Source organism: Apium graveolens, chromosome 3 (genome assembly GCF_009905375.1).
Source record: "Apium graveolens cultivar Ventura chromosome 3, ASM990537v1, whole genome shotgun sequence".
In the NCBI taxonomy this organism is placed as follows: Eukaryota; Viridiplantae; Streptophyta; class Magnoliopsida; order Apiales; family Apiaceae; genus Apium; species Apium graveolens.
In genome coordinates, this window is record NC_133649.1 from 32,947,627 (window position 1) to 32,971,298 (window position 23,672).

At 33.5% G+C, this 23,672-nt stretch overlaps 2 protein-coding genes across 2 annotated transcripts; one reads left to right on the forward strand and one right to left on the reverse strand.

Annotated features, from left to right (window-relative positions):
• Nucleotides 1-2,189: 2,189 nt before the first annotated feature.
• On the forward strand, nt 2,190-7,713 carry LOC141712079 (protein ANTHESIS POMOTING FACTOR 1). Its single transcript, XM_074514871.1, has 10 exons — nt 2,190-2,411; nt 2,865-2,965; nt 3,498-3,607; nt 3,694-3,760; nt 3,958-4,057; nt 4,477-4,593; nt 4,684-4,821; nt 4,960-5,041; nt 5,762-5,811; nt 7,387-7,713. The coding sequence occupies exons 1-10, from the start codon at nt 2,340-2,342 to the stop codon at nt 7,531-7,533; spliced, it is 984 nt and encodes a 327-aa protein (XP_074370972.1). The 5' UTR covers nt 2,190-2,339; the 3' UTR covers nt 7,534-7,713.
• Nucleotides 7,714-8,104: 391 nt separating this feature from the next.
• On the reverse strand, nt 8,105-8,584 carry LOC141714080 (oleosin-like). The gene has a single exon (XM_074517621.1). The coding sequence runs from the start codon at nt 8,582-8,584 to the stop codon at nt 8,105-8,107; it is 480 nt and encodes a 159-aa protein (XP_074373722.1).
• Nucleotides 8,585-23,672: the final 15,088 nt, after the last annotated feature.

Genomic DNA, 23,672 nt, shown 5'->3' on the forward strand with positions numbered 1-23,672 from the left:
TTAAGTAACTAATTATAATTATTAAATTAATTATAATTTATATAATTGGATGATAATGATAAATAAAGAAATTTTCTAATATATAGTAACAAACTTTTAATATCTTTTTTAAAGCATATATAAAAATAAGAATTTTTTTTAATATAATTAGATTAGTGTAAAACTTAGGGGTGAGTTTCTATTAGTTATAGTTAAATTAAAAAATAAGTTAATGGATAATATTTAAATTAAAATTATTAATTAAATATGGTTTTTTTGTTTCAATATTTATTAATTATATTTATTTTGAGAGAAATCATGTCAGATTAAATATAGCTAAATATATCAATATATCTTTCATTATATTGTATTAATTATTTATAATAATTAGGTTCTAAGATAAATAATTTCATAAACTAACGCAATAAATAGGTTCTGAAAAATATATATCCGGCACAATTAAATTGATCATATATTTTAATTAAAATTTTTGAATCTTTAATTATTTTATTTGTTAATAAATATCAAATTTTGAACTAATTTATATAATAATATTTGTTATTATATCTAATCATGCTTGACTCATTATAATGAACAATATATTATTTTTGATTTAATTTTTAAAATAATATAAATACATATAAAATAATAAAATAAGGGTAATTAAATAACAAATATAAAAGTAATTAAGCTAAATAACCAAATACCAAAAAACTGGTAAATAAATAGGTTACCGAAAATTGGTATAGAATAAACTATCATACTTTTTCTTGAAAACGAATTCTGTCAAATTGATTTACGTTACTATAAATTTTTGGCTGATAAAGTTTTGTTTTAAAGCAATAAATTGAAGATAAATATTTTTGTTTTTGTAAACCTAAACCCTTATTCTTGTAACTGCGCGAATGTGACAGAGGGAGGTTTTTGTTCTTAATAACAAAAACAGACTGCTGAGGAAGAGGGAGAACTTTGCGCATGTCATATGCAAGTAAAAGTCTTATTCGATCAGATATACATACAATTTATAAGCTTATTAAAATTTATAAATAAGGGTAATAAAGTAATAAGGATAATAAAGTAATAAGGGTAATAAAGTAATTTCAGGAAGTACCGACCGATCGACTAACAAATTTTTAATGTTTCGTCTATTATAATATAGTATAGATGCGATTGATCTAAAATTAAAATTTAATAATAGCTTCATATTAGTCAAAATTACATAAACAATACGTGATTGACATATATAAAAATAAGGAAAGCTTGTGATATAATGTGATTGGTCAGGAGGACTTCTATTAGTTAAAATTAAATAAAAAAATATGTGATTGGTCCATTCATTAATATTTAAATTAGAATCATTAATTAATTGTAGTTAGTATTAAAAGATTAAAATGTTAAATAAGGAAAGTATTTAAAATAATGTGATTGGTCTAAAATTTTGACGTAGCTTCTTATTTTAAATTTAAATTAGAATAATTAATTAACCATAGTTAGTATCATAATATGGGAATGATAAATAAGAAAAGTTTTTAATATAACATGATTGGGGTAGCTTTTTATTCTTATTGTTTAAATTTGCATGAAAAATATGTGATTGGTGATTAACTCCTATTATAAAGAAGGATTTATAATTAATATTTAAGTTTAAAAAAGTAATTCCCATTTTTAAAGTCAAATTATGAAAAAATAACACATATTTTGTAATCCTCTTCTTAGAATTCAATTACATGGTTGTTTCCTTCAATAATTAATAAAAAGAAAATACTAGATAACCCAAATATTTTTTAAAAAATCTTTCAAAATATTGATGTGTCTAACTTAATAATATAAAAATCATGGTTGTTTCCTTCAATAATTAACAAAAAGAAAATACTAGATAACCCAAATATTTTATAAAAAAATCTTTCAAAATATTGATGTGTCTAAGTTAATAATATAAAAATCATGAGTGCATATACATATATCACTATTTAAAATCCCACACATTCATAAAAAAAATTTAGGAGAATAAGTTTGGAAAAGTTAATCATAGTGATTAATCCGGTCTTATTTAAAGAAATATAATAATTAAAATATAATAATATTAATTTATTAAGTAAAAATATCAGTTTAAGAAAAATGAAAAATAGGGCGTGATTAATCAGATTTGCAAATTAAAACTGACCTAATAGCTTACAGTAACAGTAACATAAAAACAGCAGCAATCAATTTACAACTCCTGTGTGTCTTTATATTTAAAATTTCTGAGTAGAATATTTAAAATTTATACAAAGGGGAATATAAGTAGATTACGAATTTCAAAAATTGGATTAATTGGGCAGATTAATCAGTATTGAAGAGAAGCTGAAGAAAGAGGAGGGATGGCGATAGTGAATCAACTGAGTGACGACACTGTTCGCAATATGTCCATTGGAGCTGTCTTCTCTGATTTTGTATTCCCCTAATTCATCCTCTCTTTTTTATATATTTTCTTTAGTATGATTTTTCAACTGCTTATTTTTTTCTGCTTCTGTTTAGTTATTGATTTGTAGTATGTTTCTTACCCTTATGCAAATTACTAAGTTCCTAAGTTACAATTATTCTTTTATGCTGTTTTGGAATTCTGGTTCAGTCAAAGTTTATTATGCACCACAAATTTCCTCATTAAATTCTTAATTTTTAGGGTACACTCTGTTATGATAACATATTAAGAAAAATCCCCCCTGAATGTGTTAAGTTGTTTGACCGCTTTTTCTTAATTTTCCGGTGATGCATTGTTTCTTGTTGTTGAAGGTGTTGCTTTTTTTTTATCCTTTTGGTTTATCATTATTTTTTAGCATTAATGCATTATGTAATTTTCAATTTGGTACCATAGCTTATTCTTATTCCAACTTGATTTTTTGTAGGGCGGAAAAATATTTTCACTCGATTTTCATCGCACTGAGGATTTATTAGTTACAGCTAGCGAGGATGATTCAGTGCGCTTATATGATATTGCAAATGCCAAGTGAGTGGGTTTATTTGAAATCTCAAATATAATTGAATTAAGGGTTTTGATGTGAATAGGATCATAAGAACCATGCTATCATGCTGAATTAGGCTGAGTATGCCATGAAAATATACCACTGGATTTTATGTAAACAGGATAAAGTGTTTGTCTTTGATCTCTTACTTTATATTGCTTAGCATGAACATATGCTACTTTGTATAAATGTAACAGGATAAAGTAGTTGTCTATGGACACGTTGTGAAAGATTTAAAAATTAGGTATTCATACAAAGTATTGATTTTTAGATTTTGTTTTGTAAAGCTTGATTGGTTAGTGATTGCTATTGATTTTCTCATCTGTCATATAAGCTTTAGTGTACAACAATAAGTGAAGGAAATCTAAAGTCTGTAACCTTTTATTTAGTGTCATTTAATTTAGCTTTTTCCTCGAACAGGTGTTCTGAGTCTTACAATGTAAGCTGTACAATGGTACAACTTGAGAGTGCAAGCTTTCTTAGAGATTTTTTAACAATTGTTTTGCAAGTTTTCAGGTTGCTTAAAACCACATATCACAAGAAACATGGTGCTGATCGAATATGCTTTACTCACCACCCAAGTTCTTTTATATGTTCTTCGAGATATGGTTTGGATTCAAACGGGGGTAAGCATTTCACTGTAATGTTTGTGCTTTAAAGGTAGATATCATGAGCCATAGAACAATAACAAACAGTTCTCTTGTATATCCAGAATCCCTGCGGTATCTGTCTATGTATGACAACCGGTGCCTTCGTTACTTCAAAGGGCACAAGGAGAGGTTTGTTCTTGAACCAACATGGTGTTTATTTAAAATGATGTCACATTGGTTGTAGAAAACAATCTATTAACAAGCTAGTTGTTACACCAACATTAGCTATGTGGAAGTGTGGAACCATGTATTATTTTAGAGTTAAAAAGATCAAATGTTGGGACTTTTGTACTCCAGTTATTGATACTTTTTTCTTTTGGCTGTAGAGTCGTGTCCCTTTGTATATCTCCAGTTAATGACAGTTTCATGTCTGGTTCAGTTGACCATACTGTCAGAATATGGGATCTTCGTGTAAATGCCTGCCAGGTTGGTTGTTTATAGTTTCTCATTATTTAAGATCACATATACTATGCATGTTTTGGGTCTTTCTCACACATAAATGAAGACACCTTGATTGAAATGATAAATGGGGAGTGTTAAAGTAGAGGATAGATGTGCCTTGTAGGGTTGAGATTGAACTTTGTTTATTTGTACCATGCCAGTTGGGATGGAACTCTTGTCACCAAACTCTCCTCATCGTTTAATTAAATTTCAAATTGGCTGATAACTGTGATCTAGATGGCTGGTGCAATTCTAAATCAGGCACAATTTTTTTAGACGTGTATGAAAGCCATAAAATTGCAGCTGAATATTGAAGCAAAAGTTTAAAATGAAGCGCTTTGGAATTTCCTTAGATTTGGAAAGTTATTATCGCTTAAATATCAGCTTACCGGCGTAATTTACAGGGGATTTTGCGGCTTAGAGGTCGGCCTGCAGTTGCTTATGATCAGCAAGGCCTTGTGTTTGCCGTAGCAATGGAAGGGGGTGCTATTAAATTGTTCGACTCTCGTTCGTATGACAAGGTTATTAGTATATTTTGAGGCCTTTTTTATGGTTTAAGTTTGATGTTTTTTTACAAGAGATTTGAGTTTGATTCAATTTCTGATTTGTAGGGGCCATTCGAGACATTTTTAGTTGGCGGAGATATGGCCGAGGTCTGTGATATTAAATTTAGCAATGATGGTAAATCAATGCTCTTGACCACCAGAAAAAATAATACATATATTCTTGATGCATATGGAGGGGAAAAGGTAATTTTAATCATTAATGCGAAGAAAGTTCTACCTTTATAGAAACAAGTATTCCAACTTGGCTGTTATGTTTTCGGTGTTCACTTTCCTTCAATATAGAACTAAGTCTAATTACTGTTAAATTATCAATGGGTGTAGCGAGGCGTTTTCAGTTTGGATCCATCTCCAGATACAGAAATAGAAGCAACATTCACCCCAGATGGTCAATATGTGATATCAGGTATACAGTTATTACTTATTAGTTACATGAAGTATGGGTACTAAAACCAAACCAAACATATGCCCAATGTATCCTGCTCTAGAGATGTGGAGGATAAGATATAGCTGTTTCTGTATAAACTTGCACCTTTAACAATGCCATAGCAGTAATACTACATAGGCAGGAAACAACATACACAAGACGAGTGGCAATAAATATCAAGCACTAATATGATGAAAAAACAAGCATCCAAGTGACAGTATACTAAAGGAAATTAACAGCTTGTAACAATATAAACTGCTGTTAACAATTCTCTCTCTTTATTAATCTATTCTGTAAATCTTGCTTTTGGAGCTGTAGTTTGTAATTAAGTTGTAGCTGTTGTTGGTACAAGTAGTTATTGTAAAATACATGGTATCTGATTTTGAGGTTTGCATTGCTGACAACCATTTCTCGATTCATCCCTTGAGTTGAATACCTCATCATGGCTTCATGAGGTTTAAATAATCAATCTAATCAACTATGTAAAATTGAAAACCCTCCAACCGAGAGATTGTGTTCTTATTTGTGGTGCTCGCTAGCCTCCTTTCACTGAGAAAGCTTATTCTGCAATTGTCACTTTAAGCATGGACTAATACCACTTGGATATTTACACTTTAGTTTGTCATATAAAGATTGCATATATTCTTCTTATTCTATCGACAACAAAGATCTCAGTTTTCCTGCTTCTGCATTTCAAAGGTTCGGGTGATGGAACTATGCATGCTTGGGGCATCAACAGCGGCAGTAAGGTATAACATTTTTTTCATTGCCTCCTGAAGATACTTTTTAGTTGAGCAGTATGTGTGCTACACTAAGATATAACATATAGGGGGTGTTTGGTTCAACAAATCTGGGTATGAGGTATTGGGTTGGAATGGATAAAACCCATACCATGTGTTTGGTTAATTTTTTTTTGTTTTAAAACCCATTCCTGAAACCCATGTGGTATAGGATTTAGAAACCCACGTGAAGAGGTGGGTATGAGCTAAATCGAACTCTTGGGTATCATTTTCATTATTTTCTCTCGCTCGCTCGTCTTTCTTTTTAACTAAAGTATAATTCTTTTTTTAGCTCAAATTTTAATATTGATGAATAAAAAATGTGAATGTATATTTTATTTTCTTAGATACTACGTAACAATATTTATAAACTCATATTTTAATAAGAAAAATTATCAAAAATACTAGCTTTTTTTATTTTTTTTGCGATTTTACTATCTTTTAATTTTTTTTGCAAAAATATAGAATCAACCAAAATCAAGCAGACATATAACTAGTTGAATTGAGTTTTTTTGGTTGCATTTGAGGTTACACGGAGTGGCATAAATTCGTCGAAAGTTGCATCTAATTGAATCAAGTTGCATTAAACAATATTTTCGTAAAAAAATAGGAAAATAGTATTTTTGAAAATAAAAAAATATTTTTGCAATTTTTTTTTAAAATTATAGTATATTTGTAAAAATATCTTTAGCCTTAGGTATTTTTCAAAAAAATATATTTTTAGCCTTACTAATTATGATTAAATCAAGTGATTGTGTATAATTTTAGTTTTTAATATTAAAATAATAAATTAACAAAAAAAATAATTAAATGACTTTTGATTCTTGATTCCAATTAGTTTATCAACGAGATACATTCTCATCCTTTTTTTGAACCAAACATCCTTTTTTTGAACCAAACAGGTGATGTCAAGTATCAAGTTCCAAACCCATACCCATTTAACCCTATTTCTGATTCCAACCCGATAAACGACCCCATAAAGTTCTATAAAATATTTATATCTTATTAGCTCTACTTTCCAACATAGTGAACCATTTCACTCAGGTAAATTATAATGAGGGAAAGGGTTGTCAACATTTACTCAACTGGCAGTCTGGTTTCATCATCTTGTATGATTGAAGTTTGGTTGCATTATCTCTGTGCCCATATATAATCTTCAGTTATATGATTTCCTTCCTTTAAAGCATGCTAAGCTTTACCTGCCAATATAGTGAAACATTTTATCTTGTATGAGTACAGTTTATTTGGTTGCATCATCTGTGCACATATGTCATCTTTACCTTCTGCTAATATGTGTATTTTGCGAGTATGTCAAGGAAGTATTTTATCGCCCATTCTACCCTTCCATATACATATTAATCAGTAAGCTCTTGATGGATATGAAAAAGAAGTGTTCTGTGAAAATCTATTCCAATCTATTCTTTGCAGAGTCTAAATGATTCAGTATTCACATTAATCATACTGAAGTTTCTTATCATCATCAGAATAACACTGGTCCTAGTGTACATCCACTAACCTGACGTCTTCTTATGCATCCATAAACAGGTGGGATCATGGGACAGCAACATTGGAGTGGTCTCATGCTTGAAATGGGCACCTAGGAGGGTCATGTTTGCCGCTGCTTCTTCAGTTCTCACATTTTGGATTCCTGATGAGTCAAAATCCGAGGTCATTAAATCTGAAGCTTGCTAGTGGGTAATCCCACCCAAAGCACATGTTGTTCAATTAAACTATCCCATTTCTTAGACCTTTCTTATTATTATTTTTTTTTAATTTTAATTTTAAAGGCGCCTGAGAGCAGTTTCAAAAGTAAAACTCTTCTAGTCTTAATTTTAATTTTAAAGGCGCCTGAGAGCAGTTTCAAAAGTAAAACTCTTCTAGTCTTATTTATTTATCTTGCGTTCTTTTAGAGAAAGGTTGAGGGGATAAGCCTGGTTTAATTTCTCATTTCCCCTTTCATACTTCTGAGTTCTGCTAGTCTGTGTGCTTGTTACGTGATATTTCTCATTGCCCAGTTACTATATTTTAAAAGTTAACTCGGCAAGAGTAGGGAGTAAAGACTGCCGGAATGTGCTTGGGTTTATATATGTTTGGCACACATAAGAAGCATGGGATACATCGTAAATAACATAGAAAACAGATGCAATATATTAAAAACAGCAGTTACATTGATACTGGTCACTCAGTACAGACAGAAAACAAATACAATAACCATTAACTAGAAAAGACAACGTAGAGTCGAACACCAAAGAGACGGTCTACATTATGCAACCCCAATCTGTGTTCGCGGACCGCCTTCCTTGGCATCATCCCGAGCTGCCTTGTTCTGAATAGTCTGTCCTGCTTCCTTTGTTTTCTGCCCTGCATAATTAGCAACTTCCAGGGCTCGCTTCTTTGCAATGTCCAGAGTTTCGGGCATCGTGTCAGCCGTCTGCCTGAACAAAGAAAGCAACCAAGATAGCGACGAAAGTCCCGAGATACCAAAAGTCCCGGAAGCAAGGACTCCAGCGACAGCTAGGCCAATGGCCAAAACTGCAGGGACTATAACAGGGCTGAAGATTACAAAAAGCGGGGTGGAGACTGCTAGCCCGATAACAGTACCGATGAAGGTAATGCCGGCTAAGCCAAGAAGGGTTGCACCCACAGGGAGGAGGGTGATTATAGCTACCACTTGGGAAGTCGTTGGGCCATTGTGGCGTGTGCCTTGTGTGTGAATTTGGAATTGCCTTGTGCGGTCAGCCATCGATCGATAAAAACTTGAAGACTAGCTTTGAGAGAGGAGAGAGTACAATGTGAAGGAGAGAGGGGTTGGTGTGGTGGAGTTATAAGGAGGAAGGTGAATGCATGGCTGTGAAACGTGGCAGCTTATTAGGCTTTAAGGCTTGCATGAGTTACAAGTTTTGTAACTTTAACTGACACCATATCCTCGTGTCTTCTCATACTGGGAAGGCGTGCCTTTTCCTAGTTTTTGTATCAAAGTCCAGCAACTTCTTTTGGCTGGATTTAAGTTCTCATACTGGGAAGGCGTGCCTTTTCCTAGTTTTTGTATCAAAGTCCAGCAACTTCTTTTGGCTGGATTTAAGTAACCCCGAGTTGGGGAAATAAATGCATTATTGTTAACTACTAGGATGTCTCAAATCAGTGCTGCTATCTTCTCCTTCTTCGACTGGTGTTGCTTCAAGTGATGCCAATTGATACATGAACCCCGAATTGCGGGATTAATTATTGTTGGACAAACTTAGTATTTTAGACTAAGTTGTGAATCATTTTGAGACTCTATATGAGTGAGACACGTTATGTGTTAGTTATGTATATTTATTGGAACGTATTCTTCTCTTCGAGGGAATTTCAACGCATATTAACACGCTCAAAATGAGTAAAAGGTGAATGAGAACTGATGTTCCAAAGTTTTACCTTTTAATATGAAAAGTGGTTTTGTACCACATAGAGAGTAGCACAAACCTATTCCTTAGTTTTTCTTATAAATACCATGTACCACATCGAAAAGAAAAATAAGTCCTTTCAAGCCTCTCTTTATAAATAGAGTCTTAGGGCACCAGTTTTATTAAGTCAAGGAAATAAGAGTCATCTCTTTCATTCTTGGTTTCTTTAGTCTTAAATTTTTTCAATATTCCGGTGATAGTTCTCGGGCTTAGTTCAAGTTCGCTGAGAGTATATTCGATCTATCGATTATACTAGTATCTCGTTTTATCCTGGGAAGCAGGTCGCTAAACACGGATGGTGCGGGGCGAAACTGCTTTAAGGAGACAGTTTTCTGGACTCGAGATTAAATCCAATCTCTGTTTGTTTTCTCAAACTCTTCTCCTAATTTAATTGTTAATTCTTATATGCTTATGTGATTTAAGAATTAGCAATGTTCTTATGAATTAGTTATATATTCAATATATATATAATAATGTCTTTATCGTACAAGATTGATAACAATCTTAAAGCAATTTTCTTCAATTTTCATACTTTCTTGTGAGTAGACGCAAAAGTCAATTTGATTGTTTAAATTGGATTTATTTATGGATATATGAGTGGCCATTATTTCTTCCGAGTAGGTATACCCTGTGTTCCTTTCTACTACCTTCACTGGGGACAGTGAAGATTTTAAGTTTGGGGGTGGTAGTTAAGGAATATTTTGTGTGTGTCATATAGCTGCATATTCATGATAGTTAGTTCATATAGTTGCATAATTTTTGCCATATAGTTTTTTTTATAGCTTTATTTGTTTGTCATATCATATAGCTCATGCATATACCATGATCCCTTTTGCAATGATTTATCGACTGAATTGTGATATTGATTCGAGTGTAGTGATAGCATTAAAGTGATATTAAGTTGTGTAGGTTGATATGCATGCTAGAAGCACTTGTATTTTCACTAAGTCTTAGAGAATGCTTAAGGGCTAGATTGTTGTTATGATCTGATTATTTTCGAGGATAATCTATTTATTATGCTTAAAATTTGATAATAGGTTCTTAGTGGTAAAGGCATGAAAAAGAAAAAAAAATGGAGTAAAAATGGAATTTGTTGCTAGTTGTGGCTAGGCGTCAATTGGCTAGTAGCCGGCTCGCATGTTATGCGAGTAGTCTAGGGTTGAGCAAGATGGAGCGAAACGCACTTGCTCAGAAAAGAAAAAAAAAATTTGCATAATTGATCAAGAGTGGGCTCTTTGGTATTCGAGTTATTAAGTTCTTAGGGGACTTTGTGCCTAGTGACCTAAGGCTTTTAGAGTCTGGGATCCGCTAACCTAACGCTCGTTACATGGATACCATTGTATAAGTCTTTTGTGGACCTCACTCATTGCACGGTCAAATAAGCATTTGAGTTGTAAATAAAAAGCACGATTCCGTAGTAAGCTCCAGAGTTCTTGTAGTGTTGTATATCACTTTGTGCCTAGAATTTTTATTCTTTGTATAATCGTAGGATTGCCTTGAGGATAGTCTAGTCATAGTAATTGGTCTAGTTCCGAAGCATATCTGTTAAGCATTTGCACACACCACGTTTCTGGCTGTATGTCCGTTTGCATGAGTTTATTGATCTTTAGTGTCTAACTGCATTCGTTGAGACGTGACAATTTGGTTGGTTAATTGTAGTAAGGGGGATCGTTGCATTTTCATATAGATTGCATTCATGCATATTTTTATTTGTTTTGAGTCTGTGATGCTTGAGGACAAACATCGATTTAAGTTTGGGGGTGTGATAAGTGGCATTTTATACCACTTAGAACGTCTTAAAATGGCTTAAATTGGTGTCTTGAAGTCAAGTATTTTGTGTATTTGATGCGTTTTTCTAGTGTTTATGCATTTCAGGGTATTAGTTGCATTTCGGAGGAGAAATCATCAAGAATAAGCCTTGGCATGTGTTCACCATTGCGAGAGAAAAAGAACGGGCAGATTACGGCGAAGAAACGGAGCAAACCTGGAATTTTTCCAGTAGGGTCCTGCGCGCCCGCGCAGCAATGCTGAGCGGCCGCGCAGCAGCCTTGCGCGCCCGCGCAGAAATGCTGAGCGGCCGCGCAGGGTCGGGGAAAAAGCTGAATTATTTTAGACTTCTACTTCTGTTTGGCTTCCAACTTCTATGTAATCTGAGTTTTATGGGACTATTATATAAGTAGATTTGAGACGTTTTCATAGGGAATATGAAGGAGATTATGTTTTAGATTGTGTTTGGCACAAGAAGCGAAGGAGATAAGGAAGAAGACCGATTTAGCACACTGCAGCGAAGAGGAAGCATATTTTCTTGTGATTCTTGTTTCGTTGTAACGTTGGATGCTAGTTTTCTTGCTTTGACTTATTTACTCTTGTGACGTACTCTGTTTTAATATAATTAGTTTAGTTATTATTTTCTTGTGTTGTTTATCATGATTTCATATGAACCCATGATGGAGATAAGTTCTATTATGGGCTAATCGTGATCATGGGGTTGCAACGGATTTATTATGGAATTCTTTAGTTAATTGTTTAATACTTTAGTGTGTGATGATTGCATGCTATCTAGTATTGGTTGTGCGTATTCGTCTTATGTGCGTCGCGAACATATAAGATAGGGTGTTAATCTCTTGTGAAGCGACGGTGGATCTTGAGATTTAGAACTTGCCATGCTAGCATAGGTTCATGTACGTTGTGCATGATTAGTGGATAACTCTAACAGTTTTATTTGCCCTATGTAATCAAAAGGGATAACTTGTGCTTAAATCGTTGTGTTGTCAATTTCTGTAGACATATAGGAACTCAACATGATTGATGACTATTCAACTTCTATCTTAATTGTGGATGTTTGGTAGAATGGTATTAGTACAATGAAAGTTGGCTTTTATCAGTTTCGTGTTATTCGATTAATGTCATCACTGTCACATGCTAAAGGTAATTAAATTAAATTTAGTGCGTTAATTTCTTTGATCACTTGTTGCCATGTGCTTGAAATTAATATAAAATTGATTTTAAGTGGTGCTTTGTTTAAGCATAACAGGTACGAGGCAAAAGTAAGCACAAAGTTGTTGGATAATGGGTTTCTTATAAGGCTATTGATGCTTTAATGGTTATTGATTTATGATCAACTTATATTCAAGTGGACATATTTGGTGACATCTCTCTCGGGTTGATCATTATAAATTGGTAGATTAAACCCAAATTTATAATTCGTCCATGTTTTCGCTATTAATGGATAACTTATTATGTTTTGTTAACATGGTGATTGATTTCTTAATTCTGAATTGATTTTGGAATTATTAGTACACTGATACAAGAATCGTATATGCTATAGTTTACATGCGTGTTTGCAAGTTCATAACATGATATTGCTATGCAATTAAATGATATGACTACATAAATGTGACCCTTCATGATGGAACTTGATTATTTGGTGATTAATTTTTTAATCATTGTTGAGTTATGATAAGGCATCAATTATTATTGTTTAATCTTTAATAATGGAGTTATATCACAAACTTGTAATACTGGATAGAATGCAGTAACATGTTTGTTGTTAAATAATGTGACGAGGTGGGCAGCTGAAGTGAACCAGATTTACAACTGCTCAGGATTCTCAACATTAAAAAACCTAATGGGCCTGGAGTACAAGTTATGGGTCGGCACATAAATTATATTTTTCTGGTTGAATTTTTCTCCAGTTAAATAGTAATTTCACGTGTTGGTGTCGGTCTGCTGCGACAGTGACACACGAGCCTATTATAGTGATCCATATGATACTTAATACGGCGAATATTGATCTCAGTAGTTATGCTGAACTTCAGAGAGAATCCGAAAAGTTGTTAACCCTAACGCATCAGTTGATTAAGAATCACTGAATGTGGGGTTATTGAAGATTTATGTTCTTCCTTGGGCCTTTTATGGTTGTACCAGTAGGTGAGCCAGAAATGTAGGTTCGTGTGAACCATGTAAATATTTTAGAGAAATTCGGTAATTGAATTTTTAATGATAAGAACCACGGGAAGTTCTTTAAACATGATATTAAAATCTTATAGGTTTTAATGAATGACGTAAAACCTGCTCAGATGAGAGGTAGTGACACGATACGTTTACTGTCTGGTTTGATAGTAAAACATTTATCACTCGTACTCGTAGTCGAGTCAATATTGAAGCTAAATAGAGATATGTGTGCTTTATAAACTCAAGGGTAAATCCAACTTAATACAGATAATTAAGATGGTAGTGAATAAATTTGATGATGAATAATCACCGGGCAAATTCTGTTTGCAACGTGAATATTCATGAGGTCGTTGCACCTTACTCGCATTAAATAAATGGAGTAGATGCAGGCTTGAGTTGCGCTCTGAGAGAGATGTAAAACGATTGTGATCAGCTCAGACTATCACTGAATTTGAGGATATTAGTTACGAAGGGCTAATCGTTCCTTAAACATAATACCACAGAAGGAAATAATTAAATTTCCTATTAGTTTTGGAATATTTTCTAACATTCTGTAAAATATTAAAATTGTGGGGTATCTAAAATAGAAAATTATTGAATTTTCTATGAATAGTGGAATGTAATGAAACATTCTTGAAAATAATTGAAATGTGGGGGTATCTCGAAACTTGATACCAATACCTCTGTTGGTAGCATGAGATCCAAAATCAATTGAGATATTTTGGATGGATACATAGACAATGGTTGAGTCTAATAATATCCGATATATGAATCTAATTTTTGAGATTCGTAAGAATACTATTACAGAGTTTAGGAATGCTTATGCGATAAGCTAGTAGATCCTAGTAGATCTGTAATTAAAAGTCATCTAAATGAACTTACGAGTTATTGGATGAATGTGAGGATGAACCTGCAGAGAGCAAAAGACTTGGATAATTGCTAGTCCCGAATGTCTTGATAATTTGCTTGAAGGTGAACTCGTAAATTTAATAGAAGCAATGCACTTCTCGTATAATTTCTTGATAAGTGAATATATCAAGAGAAAATTTGACTATTACTGAGAGTCAATAAATCAAGATTTTCTAGCACGTGTACTAGAAAATGGATTGTGCATGTTCTCTCTATGTCCTTTGTGGGGGAAAGGATGTTAAGAAATAGAGAGAGTGGTTCTGTTTGACAGAATCTTGTTTAAAAAATATATAGATCTTCTTACGAGATAGAAGCATTAGGACCCAAATGAATTTTTAAATTGGGAAAATATATCTGGGTCTGAAGGAAGTATAAGGTCAGACTGATACAAAAATATTACAGTCGAAAGTGATGACCTTATATAATTTATGAAATATTCTCGAGTTTTGAGAATAAGGTTCATTAAGATGATACTAAAATTATCGTATGGTGAAATTTAAAAGTGCATCAATGAACATTGAGATGGTCTTTCTAAATAGATATTTGGAGAAATATCTATTTACGTGAACCCGAGGGTTGCTCTAGATAAAGCAAGAGTAGAAAATCTGTATTTTCGGTGATCATGTTGAGTGAAACAACATTGACACGAAATAATGGCATAATAAATTTGATATTGCTATGATAAGCAATGGCTTCAAATAAATGACATGGTTGCCATTTTGAGGACGCTCAAAATTGGTTGCTATGTGAATAAGGATTGCCAGTTTAAGGACGCTTAAACTCGGTAATGATGCAAACTGAAATTGCTGGTTTTTGGGACGCTAAAAGCTGGTAATATCAATAACAAGTGAAGCCTTAAGTAATAACTAGTAAAGTTATTTCATAAATGTGAAATATGTCAATATGAGATGTCAAACTGATTCAAAATCAGAGAATTGACAAGTGTGCATGTGTTATTTACACAAGATATGCAAGTCATAATTGATTGCATGTGAGTGATCTGATCATTACGAGAAGTAATGACAAGAGGATCATCTCTGAAAATCTTGATGAGATTGAAAAGTTTTTATTTGAAGATTACAATCTTCGTGACTTTAAAAGTTTTAGATGATACATGTCACATGTTGGTGATGTGAATTTTGAAGAGATCAACGAAGCTAAAGTTGTCATAGCTGGAATGGATTTATATTTATCCAAGCGTAGATGAACAAGGATCTCTCAAGAAGGATTGCAAGTCTGTTGTACTTTTTAAAATTGTACAAAATTAGACATAGGCTACACAGTTGGTAAACTGGGTAGATGCACGAGTACAATGGAAATTGGTCACTTGGAAGTGATTGCAATGAGATTTAAGGTGTATGATATGTGCTCGTGAGCTTGGACTGCAATACGAAAGATATCTAATTGTACTATGTGAATATAGTATGTAAATGAGATATTTGACTTTAAGAACTTAAAAGTCATTCGAGAATACATTTCACACTTAGCAGTCGTGTCATGGAAATCCTAAACTTAGCTCGATTCATGATGGAATACGAGTCTGGTGCATAAAATAAATGCAGTTAAAAGGCTGAGTAGCCACTTTGTAAGGATATTCCTAAATGACAAGGAAAATGTGTCTTCAATATGCATATATCGTGTAATCAATATGCAAATTGGGAGATCACATTATTGTGTATGAAATGGTATGTCTCACATCTATGATGATGACATATTACCATTAAACAACTATTCTCAACGAGAATTATCATGATTGACTATGTAAAGTCAAATGATAATGTTTGGATCCACTAACCAGATGGTTAAACTGAGCGAATCTGTTTAAGACAAGGGAATCTAGTTAGACCGAGAGATAGTTGTCAAATCATCGAGAGGAATGAGCCTTGCCTATTGCTTAACGGCGTCATGGTGGACACCCAACCTTGCTGACTGGAGAGCCCAAGAACTTGGTTCAATGGGACAACTAAATCATGATGACCAAATCACTGTGGGGGTAACCCCTGGCCTATTTCTATGATGATGAAACAGTGATACCCGTAAGGTACGAGGTTAAGCTTTATGCTTTTAATGATCTTTGACGAATACAAGGATTTCAAGTTTGAATACATAATATTCGGTTGAGTAAACACGGGTTACTCTATAAGATAAAGATCACCTATGTAAGAGAGTATGGCCGCTTCAAAGGAGAATTGCGAGGCACAATTCTTTAGAAACTCTTGTAGAACCAGGACGATGTTCCAGGGCCAAAATGGACATAATCATGAGAACTGAATGAGTCAGGAAAGATATAGTGATGAGTATGTCATCGTTTACACAAACGGTCGAACAGTTCAAGTACATCGCGTCATACTGTCTACCAGTAAAGTCGATATACTTATTCGAGCGAAGGTTCAAGGAGCATTCTCTACCTATCGTATGCTATATCTGACCGCCGGAACTATCACCAAGTCAAGCTCCGCGTCTGTCTGTCTATGTGGTGTCTATGTGGTGCGTGCTACTGGACCATCAATCTCATTTGTGGGGGATTGTTGGACAAACTTAATATTTTAGACTAAGTTGTGAATCATTTTGATACTCTATATGAGTGAGACACATTATGTGTTGGTGTGTATTTATTGGAACGTATTCTTCTCTTCGAGGGGATTCCAACGCATATTAACACGCTCAAAATGAGTAAAAGGTGAATGAGAACCGATGTTCCAAAGTTTTACCTTTTAATATGAAAAGTGGTTTTGTACCACATCGAGAGTAGCACAAACCTATTCCTTAGTTTTTCTTATAAATACCATGTACCACATCGAAAAGAAAAACAAGTCCTTTCAAGTCTCTCTTTATAAATAGTTTTAGGGCACCAGTTTTATTAAGTCAAGGAAATAAGAGTCATCTCTTTCATTCTTGGTCTCTTTAGTCTTAAAGTTTTTCAATATTCCGGTGATAGTTCTCGGGCTCAGTTCAAGTTCGCTGAGAGTATATTCGATCTATCGATTATACTAGTATCTCGTTTTATCCTGGGAAGCAGGTCGCTAAACACGGATGGTGCGGGGCGAAACTGCTTTAAGGAGACAGTTTTCTGAACTCGAGATTAAATCCAATCTCTGTTTGTTTTCTCAAACCCTTCTCCTAATTTAATTGTTAATTCTTATATGCTTATGTGATTTAAGAATTAGCAATGTTCTTATGAATTAGTTATATATTCAATATATATATAATAATGTCTTTATCGTACAAGATTGATAACAATTATAACTCAAATCTTCACCTATGATTTTACGTACACATATACTTTTAAAAGAAGTCATACATATCAATCCTCTAATATATAAATTTTGAAATTCCATGTTTTCAAATACAAAATTCTTTCACTCCAAAATTTTAAGTTCATTTTCCTTACAATACATTATCCATATACCTCAAGATATAGTGCATGTAGGGGTGAGCAAAATTTTTCCAAACCGACCGAATCGGACGGGTCGAACCGACCAAACCGTATTTTTCGGTTTTTGAGGCGGTTTGGTCCGACTTAGGTTTGATCAAAATAAAAACCGTTTCTTAGCGGTTCGATTCGACTTGCACATTCAAACCGACCGTTTAGGACCGGACCGGACCGTTTCAAAATACATATTAAAATATTATATATATTTACATATTTATTTAACATAACTTAAAATTAGTAAGTGGGGATATCAAATATATTTCTTATTTCTATCTTGAAAAAACCCTAGTACTTGCACAATTGCACTTCAGGCTTGAGCCGCACTAGTAGAGTAGTATCTCAAATTTCTTTCACCATCTGCTTTGAATATTTCTTCCCGACAATATATCATCATCTTTCATCATCATCTTTCAATATTGTTTTGAAGGTAATATATCATCATCTTTCATCTTTCTTCATCTATCTTCTTTATATATATTTATATAAATGATTCTTTGTTTGGTGAATTTTTACTTGAAATCTTGAAATTCATTGTGTTCGATGGACGATATCATCGTATTGATGTTTGATGTACTTGAATCTTCTAATTTATTGTGTTAATATTACTAATTAGTCTAAATAAATTCGAATACACTACTTTTTTAATTGTGAACTTTTGACAAACACTTGGTGTGTATTGTGCTTGAATACAGTTAGAGTCTGTCATTATTTTTCATTGTTAGTTGTTTATAACTTTGTATTCTGTGCCAAATAATGTGCAGGTGAGACTTAAGAATATGAATGAAAATAGTGAAATTATTGAACTTGATGCTAACGAAGTTTCGCACAACGTAGAGTTTGCTGAACCTGAACCTGATGTTGCTACCGGGGATAAAGAACATGCGGAACCTCCTACACAAACTCAGCATGAATCTCAAGGTACAAAAAAAAGAGCAGCTAGATCAGTTATTTGGCAAATTTTTACTGAAGATAAAATTAGGAAAATAGCGACTTGTAACTATTGCAGCAAAGAGTTTGTTCATGATAGTAAAACTAATGGGACAAGTACCTTATGGAATCATGCCAAAAAATGTCCAAAAAATCCATCTAAGAGAGCAGATAAGAATCAACCTATACTTTCATTTGAAATGAAAAGAGAGGGGTCAGGAACTCTTAAGGGCCACACTTTTAGCGTTGAGCGTTGTAGGCAGGCCTTAGCAAATATGGTTATATTAGATGAATATCCCTTTCGAGTTGTTGAAGGTATTGGTTTTATTAGATATAGTAAAGAGTTGGAGCCTAGGTTTAATCTCCCATCAAGGTGGACAGTGGCTAGAGATTGTATTAAGGTGTTCAAAGTTGAAAAGAAAAAACTGAAACATCTTATGAAAGGTAGACGCATATGTATGACTACTGACTGTTGGGGTTCAGATCAAAAAATAAACTATATGTGCTTAACAGCCCATTGGATAGATGATGACTGGAAACTTCATACAAAAATTTTAAATTTTCGTCGAGTGACAAGTCATAAAGAGAAGGTACTGGGAAAAACAATTGAAAAATGCATGTTAGAGTGGGGGGTTGATAATATCTTGACACTAACAGCTGATAATGCCTCTGCAAATGACTTATTACTTAAGCACTTAAAAGATAAGACAACAAATTGGAAGTCATGTATCTCCAACAATGAATTTCTACACGTTCGTTGTTCCGCCCATATCCTTAATTTGGTCGTAAAAGATGGTTTGAAAACAGAAATTAAGTCCATTGATTCAATTAGAAATGCTGTGAAGTATATACGTGCTTCTGATAGCCGTTTTGATACATTCAGAACTTGTGTTGAGATTGAGAAAATTGACTCCAAGTGTATGCCAATAATGGATGTTGATACACGATGGAATTCGACTTATCTCATGTTAGAGAGTTCTGTTAATTTTGAGAAATCTTTTGAGAGGTTAGAAGAGGAAGATAAAGGTTTTAAGACTTATCTTGAGAAATTGGGAGGACCACCTACCAAGGCTGATTGGACTTGTGCTAGAGTTTTTATTGAATTTCTGAAGCTTTTTTATGAATGCACAGTTAAATTCTCAAGTTCATTATTTGTCACTTCTAACTTGTTTTTCCGAGAAATGCTTCAAGTGCACGATATGTTGAACTAGATGATAAACTCAAGCAATGACGAGGCTTTGGCAAGTATGGGAATTTAGATGAAAAGTAAGTATGACAAGTACTGGGGAGGTTATTTTAATATGAATTACTTGCTGTTCGTTTGTATTGCTTTAGATCCAAGATACAAGATGAAATATGTTAGGTGGAACATAAAACGTCTGTGTGAAAGTGATGGTGAGAGAAGTAGTTTCATAACTAACAAGGTTGAGGTGGCACTTGAAAAGTTGTTCAAGTTTTATGAATCTTCGAGTGTGAACCGAAATTCAAGTTCTACTTCAGAATATAGGGGAGTCAGAGGAAATACAACAACACCAGCTGAGGGTCAGGGGATGGATATGTACGCGATACTAGAAGAAGAAAGGTTAAAACAATGGGAGTTGGATATGATGGCTGAAAATTCAGATGAAAATAAGAGTGAATTGGATTTGTTTATGTTAGATAGGATCGAGGCTCAAACTAAAGATTTTGATATACTCTTATGGTGGAAAGTTAATACTCCTAAATATCCGATTCTTTCTAAAATGGCACGTGAATTGTTGGCTGTTCCTGTATTAACCGTAGCTTCCGAATCTGTATTTTCAACTGGCAGTAGAGTCTTGGATACATTCAGAAGTAGTTTGCTTCCTAAAACCGTTGAATGTTTAATTTGTGCCCAAAGTTGGTTAAAGGCACCTGAAGAACCAATCCACGTTCGTGATATGCTTTTGGAGTTGGAGAAGTATGAAGAGTTTGCTGAAGGTATCTAACTATCTAATAATTGCATCAACTACATAATGTATATAAACTAGACTTTTATTGTTTTACTGATTAAATTTTAATTTCAGATTTGGATGCTGCTATGGAGGTGGATGAGAATCAGAATACGTAGACATTTCTGGTAGTGTCTTTTACCTACAAAAATAAAAGTAAACTGTAATAACCCCAATTTTTGGGAAATTTTTGAAACCCTTATGAATAGTGTTTTTGCTGAATGAGAAAACTTTTCATGCCACACTATGTAGGGGTTCTGATATGGATATTCTGGGATTTTATTAGTACTATATGAAGTATATAAGTGTATGTAAATATCGTCAGAACCCAATTCCGAACACTTTGGTTTTTCCCGGAAATCCACAAGATACGGAGAGAATTGAGTATAAGGTAACAGGATAAAAAGGATTTAAATTAAAGGATTATAATAGAGGATCATAAAAAGGAATATAACGTATTGAGAAAGGTTAAGGGAACCTAAGTAATAAGATCCCGGGTATGATCCTTCAAACGATAAACGAGAACGAAAGTTAAGCGAACCGTACAACAGATCAGCGGTCATTAGGCAAACGATTAGGAAGCTAATCAAAGGGTTTAATGGGAGTGATGTCATCCAACCAATAGAAAGAAGACAAGGAAGGAAGGATGACATCATGAGGATGAGGTAAGCATGACATGGGAAGAAGGGAGGTGTGGTTGATTAAGGACCACACAAATTCAAGGGCAAGGTGGTAATTTGCTAAATCAAAAACAAAACCAAGCCAACCAACTAGCAAATCATTTCATCAAAAATCAAAAAATCAGCCAAGGCATTGTTCTTCATATTAGCTCTCGGCTTTTTTGCCTTTTTCAAAGAAAAAAAAAATTTCCAAAATCAAGATCCAAGCATCCTTAATTGGTAAGAAAATTCCCTAACCATCTTTATGCTTAGTTATGGCTATATCATGAGTTTAAGCCATTAATTCTTTCTCTAGCTTCTCCATTTAATCAATGAAGAAGACAATGAATAGTGTTTTCAAGTTTTTAACTTGAACTTTTTCTTGTTTTTCTTAAAGATCCAAGCTTTCCTAAGGCTTCTCCAAGCTTCTTAAGGCTTCCTAGCTCAACCCACCACTTCAAGGAAGGTATACCATTTTCAAACCCTAGGTTCATATATATTATAAGGTGATTTTGATGAGTAGGATGTTATTGTAGTTGTTGTTATGATTAGAGTTTGAGATTTGGAATGGTAGTGAAATGAAATGGTAATTTTGTGGTTTTGATTTAAAGAAACTTAAGAATGATTAAAGTAAAGTTTAAGCATAAGTATGAATGGTTAAATTGAATTGGTTGGGGTTGTTATGATGTGATAAGGATGGGTGTTTGTTGTGTGTTGGATTTGAGGATGGTTTGTGTTGATGGTGGATAGTTTAAAAAATGGGAAATCGCGTAAACATAGCCGTCGTAACGTCCGATTTTCTTTGGACTGTTTTTGTGCATAGCATTAGGACCCGAGAACCCCCTGCTAAATTGTGACCACTGCCATGTTTAGATAGCTCATGTTACGAGCTTCGTTTTGATATGTAGTTCGTTCGATTCCGATTTACGGTTTAGGAGAAACGACCGTTTCAAGTAACGGCGTTTCGCGGACGAAACTTTTTCCCTCGCCTTACTTTGAAACATAGGTTAAAGACCAAAAAGGGTTAATTAATGTGTGAAACATTTATGGTAAGTGCGTTAGGCAGTTGGTAAGTCATTCGCGAAGGAATCGCTTTAAGACTCGTAAAGGTTAAGTTATTAAAAATGATGGAGCCGAGAGTACCCGAGTGACTTAAGCGAATCGGTGAGCGTAAAACTAGCATTAGAGTCTAAGTTAGCTAAAGCATAGATTTACAAGTGATTTTGGTTTAATTCCAACTTACTTGTTGTTTATAGGTTATCAGACTCGTCCCGAGCCTTTCTCACCCCCAAGTCGCTCAGGCAAGTATTCTATCCGTTATACTGTTGTTGTGATGAATACACTTGTATATGCATTATCTTGCGATAGATGCATGTTGGTTATTTAGCAAATTCTTGCGATATATTGTAGCATGTGATATGGTATATATGCATGCCTGTTTCATATTCTTGAAATATATATCTGTTGGTTCATTTGATAATACCTATGCTAGAGGATAGCGGTAACTTGCATATACCCTTAGTATAGGGACCCAAGGGTGAAAATATTTTCTAAAACCGGGAGTCGAGGATCCCGAGTAGATTTTGTATATATATGGATATGGATATATATATATATTTATATATATATATGGTCATAGTTTTCAAAACTATAAATCGAATAAGGTTTATTCGATAACTTTAACTTTATTTTATTATTGAATATTATTTCGAATATTATTCGAAGGCGTATGACTCCTTTATATTAAATGAATATTATATGAGTATTCAATTGAGGATGTATGACTCACTTTATTTTATTAATGAATATTATTTTGAATATTCATTCGAGGGCTTATGACTCAGTTTATATTATTTATGAATATTATTTGAATATTCATTTGAGGATCTATGACTCCGATTATTTGCTGAAATATATTCTTTATTTTATTAAAGAATAATGTTTCGATAATCAAACTTATTTTCGGTTATTCAAATGAAGATAATACTTTCATATAAGTATATCTTTGGTTATTTAATACTCGTTTCAAGTATAAATTTTAATACTTCTACTTCAATTATTTTTATAAAGACTATTCTTCATGGGAATATTATTTAATTAATAATATTCAGATATTTTCTAATATTCTGGGGACTGATTTACTTCATTAAATCAGCCTTACTCCAAACACTCTTTAAAGTGTTTTCGAGTCTTCAAAATGGTTTTTAAAAGTCAGAGCGGATCCCAAAACTCATTTTTATATTTAAGATCTTCCTTTTTAAAGGGGATTTAAATACCCGCTCAAAACCTGGGAAATCCGGCTCTGTGGTGTATTTTATATTCGCAACAAGGTTGCAGATTTGGTAAATGAATTGATTACTTGCCCAAAGTTCGGGAAGTAAGCCCCTCTCATTGAGTCGGCATAAGCGACAGGCCGAGGTACGGTCTATTATTGTGTAAGCGGCTCAGTGGGAGTCCATCAAATGCATAGGTGGCTGAGTGGCAGTCCAGCATAGGTCTTAATTATGACCAGGGTGATGACCAGTGGGGAATTCGT

Excerpts from the sequence above, each read along its gene's own strand:
- LOC141712079 (XM_074514871.1), top strand. The coding sequence starts at position 2,340 with ATGGCGATAGTGAATCAACTGAGTGACGACACTGTTCGCAATATGTCC. Across the intron at positions 4,058-4,476 it reads TTCGTGTAAATGCCTGCCAG|GGGATTTTGCGGCTTAGAGG; the intron begins GTTGGTTGTTTA and ends CGTAATTTACAG. Across the intron at positions 5,812-7,386 it reads GCATCAACAGCGGCAGTAAG|GTGGGATCATGGGACAGCAA; the intron begins GTATAACATTTT and ends ATCCATAAACAG.
- LOC141714080 (XM_074517621.1), bottom strand. The coding sequence starts at position 8,584 with ATGGCTGACCGCACAAGGCAATTCCAAATTCACACACAAGGCACACGC.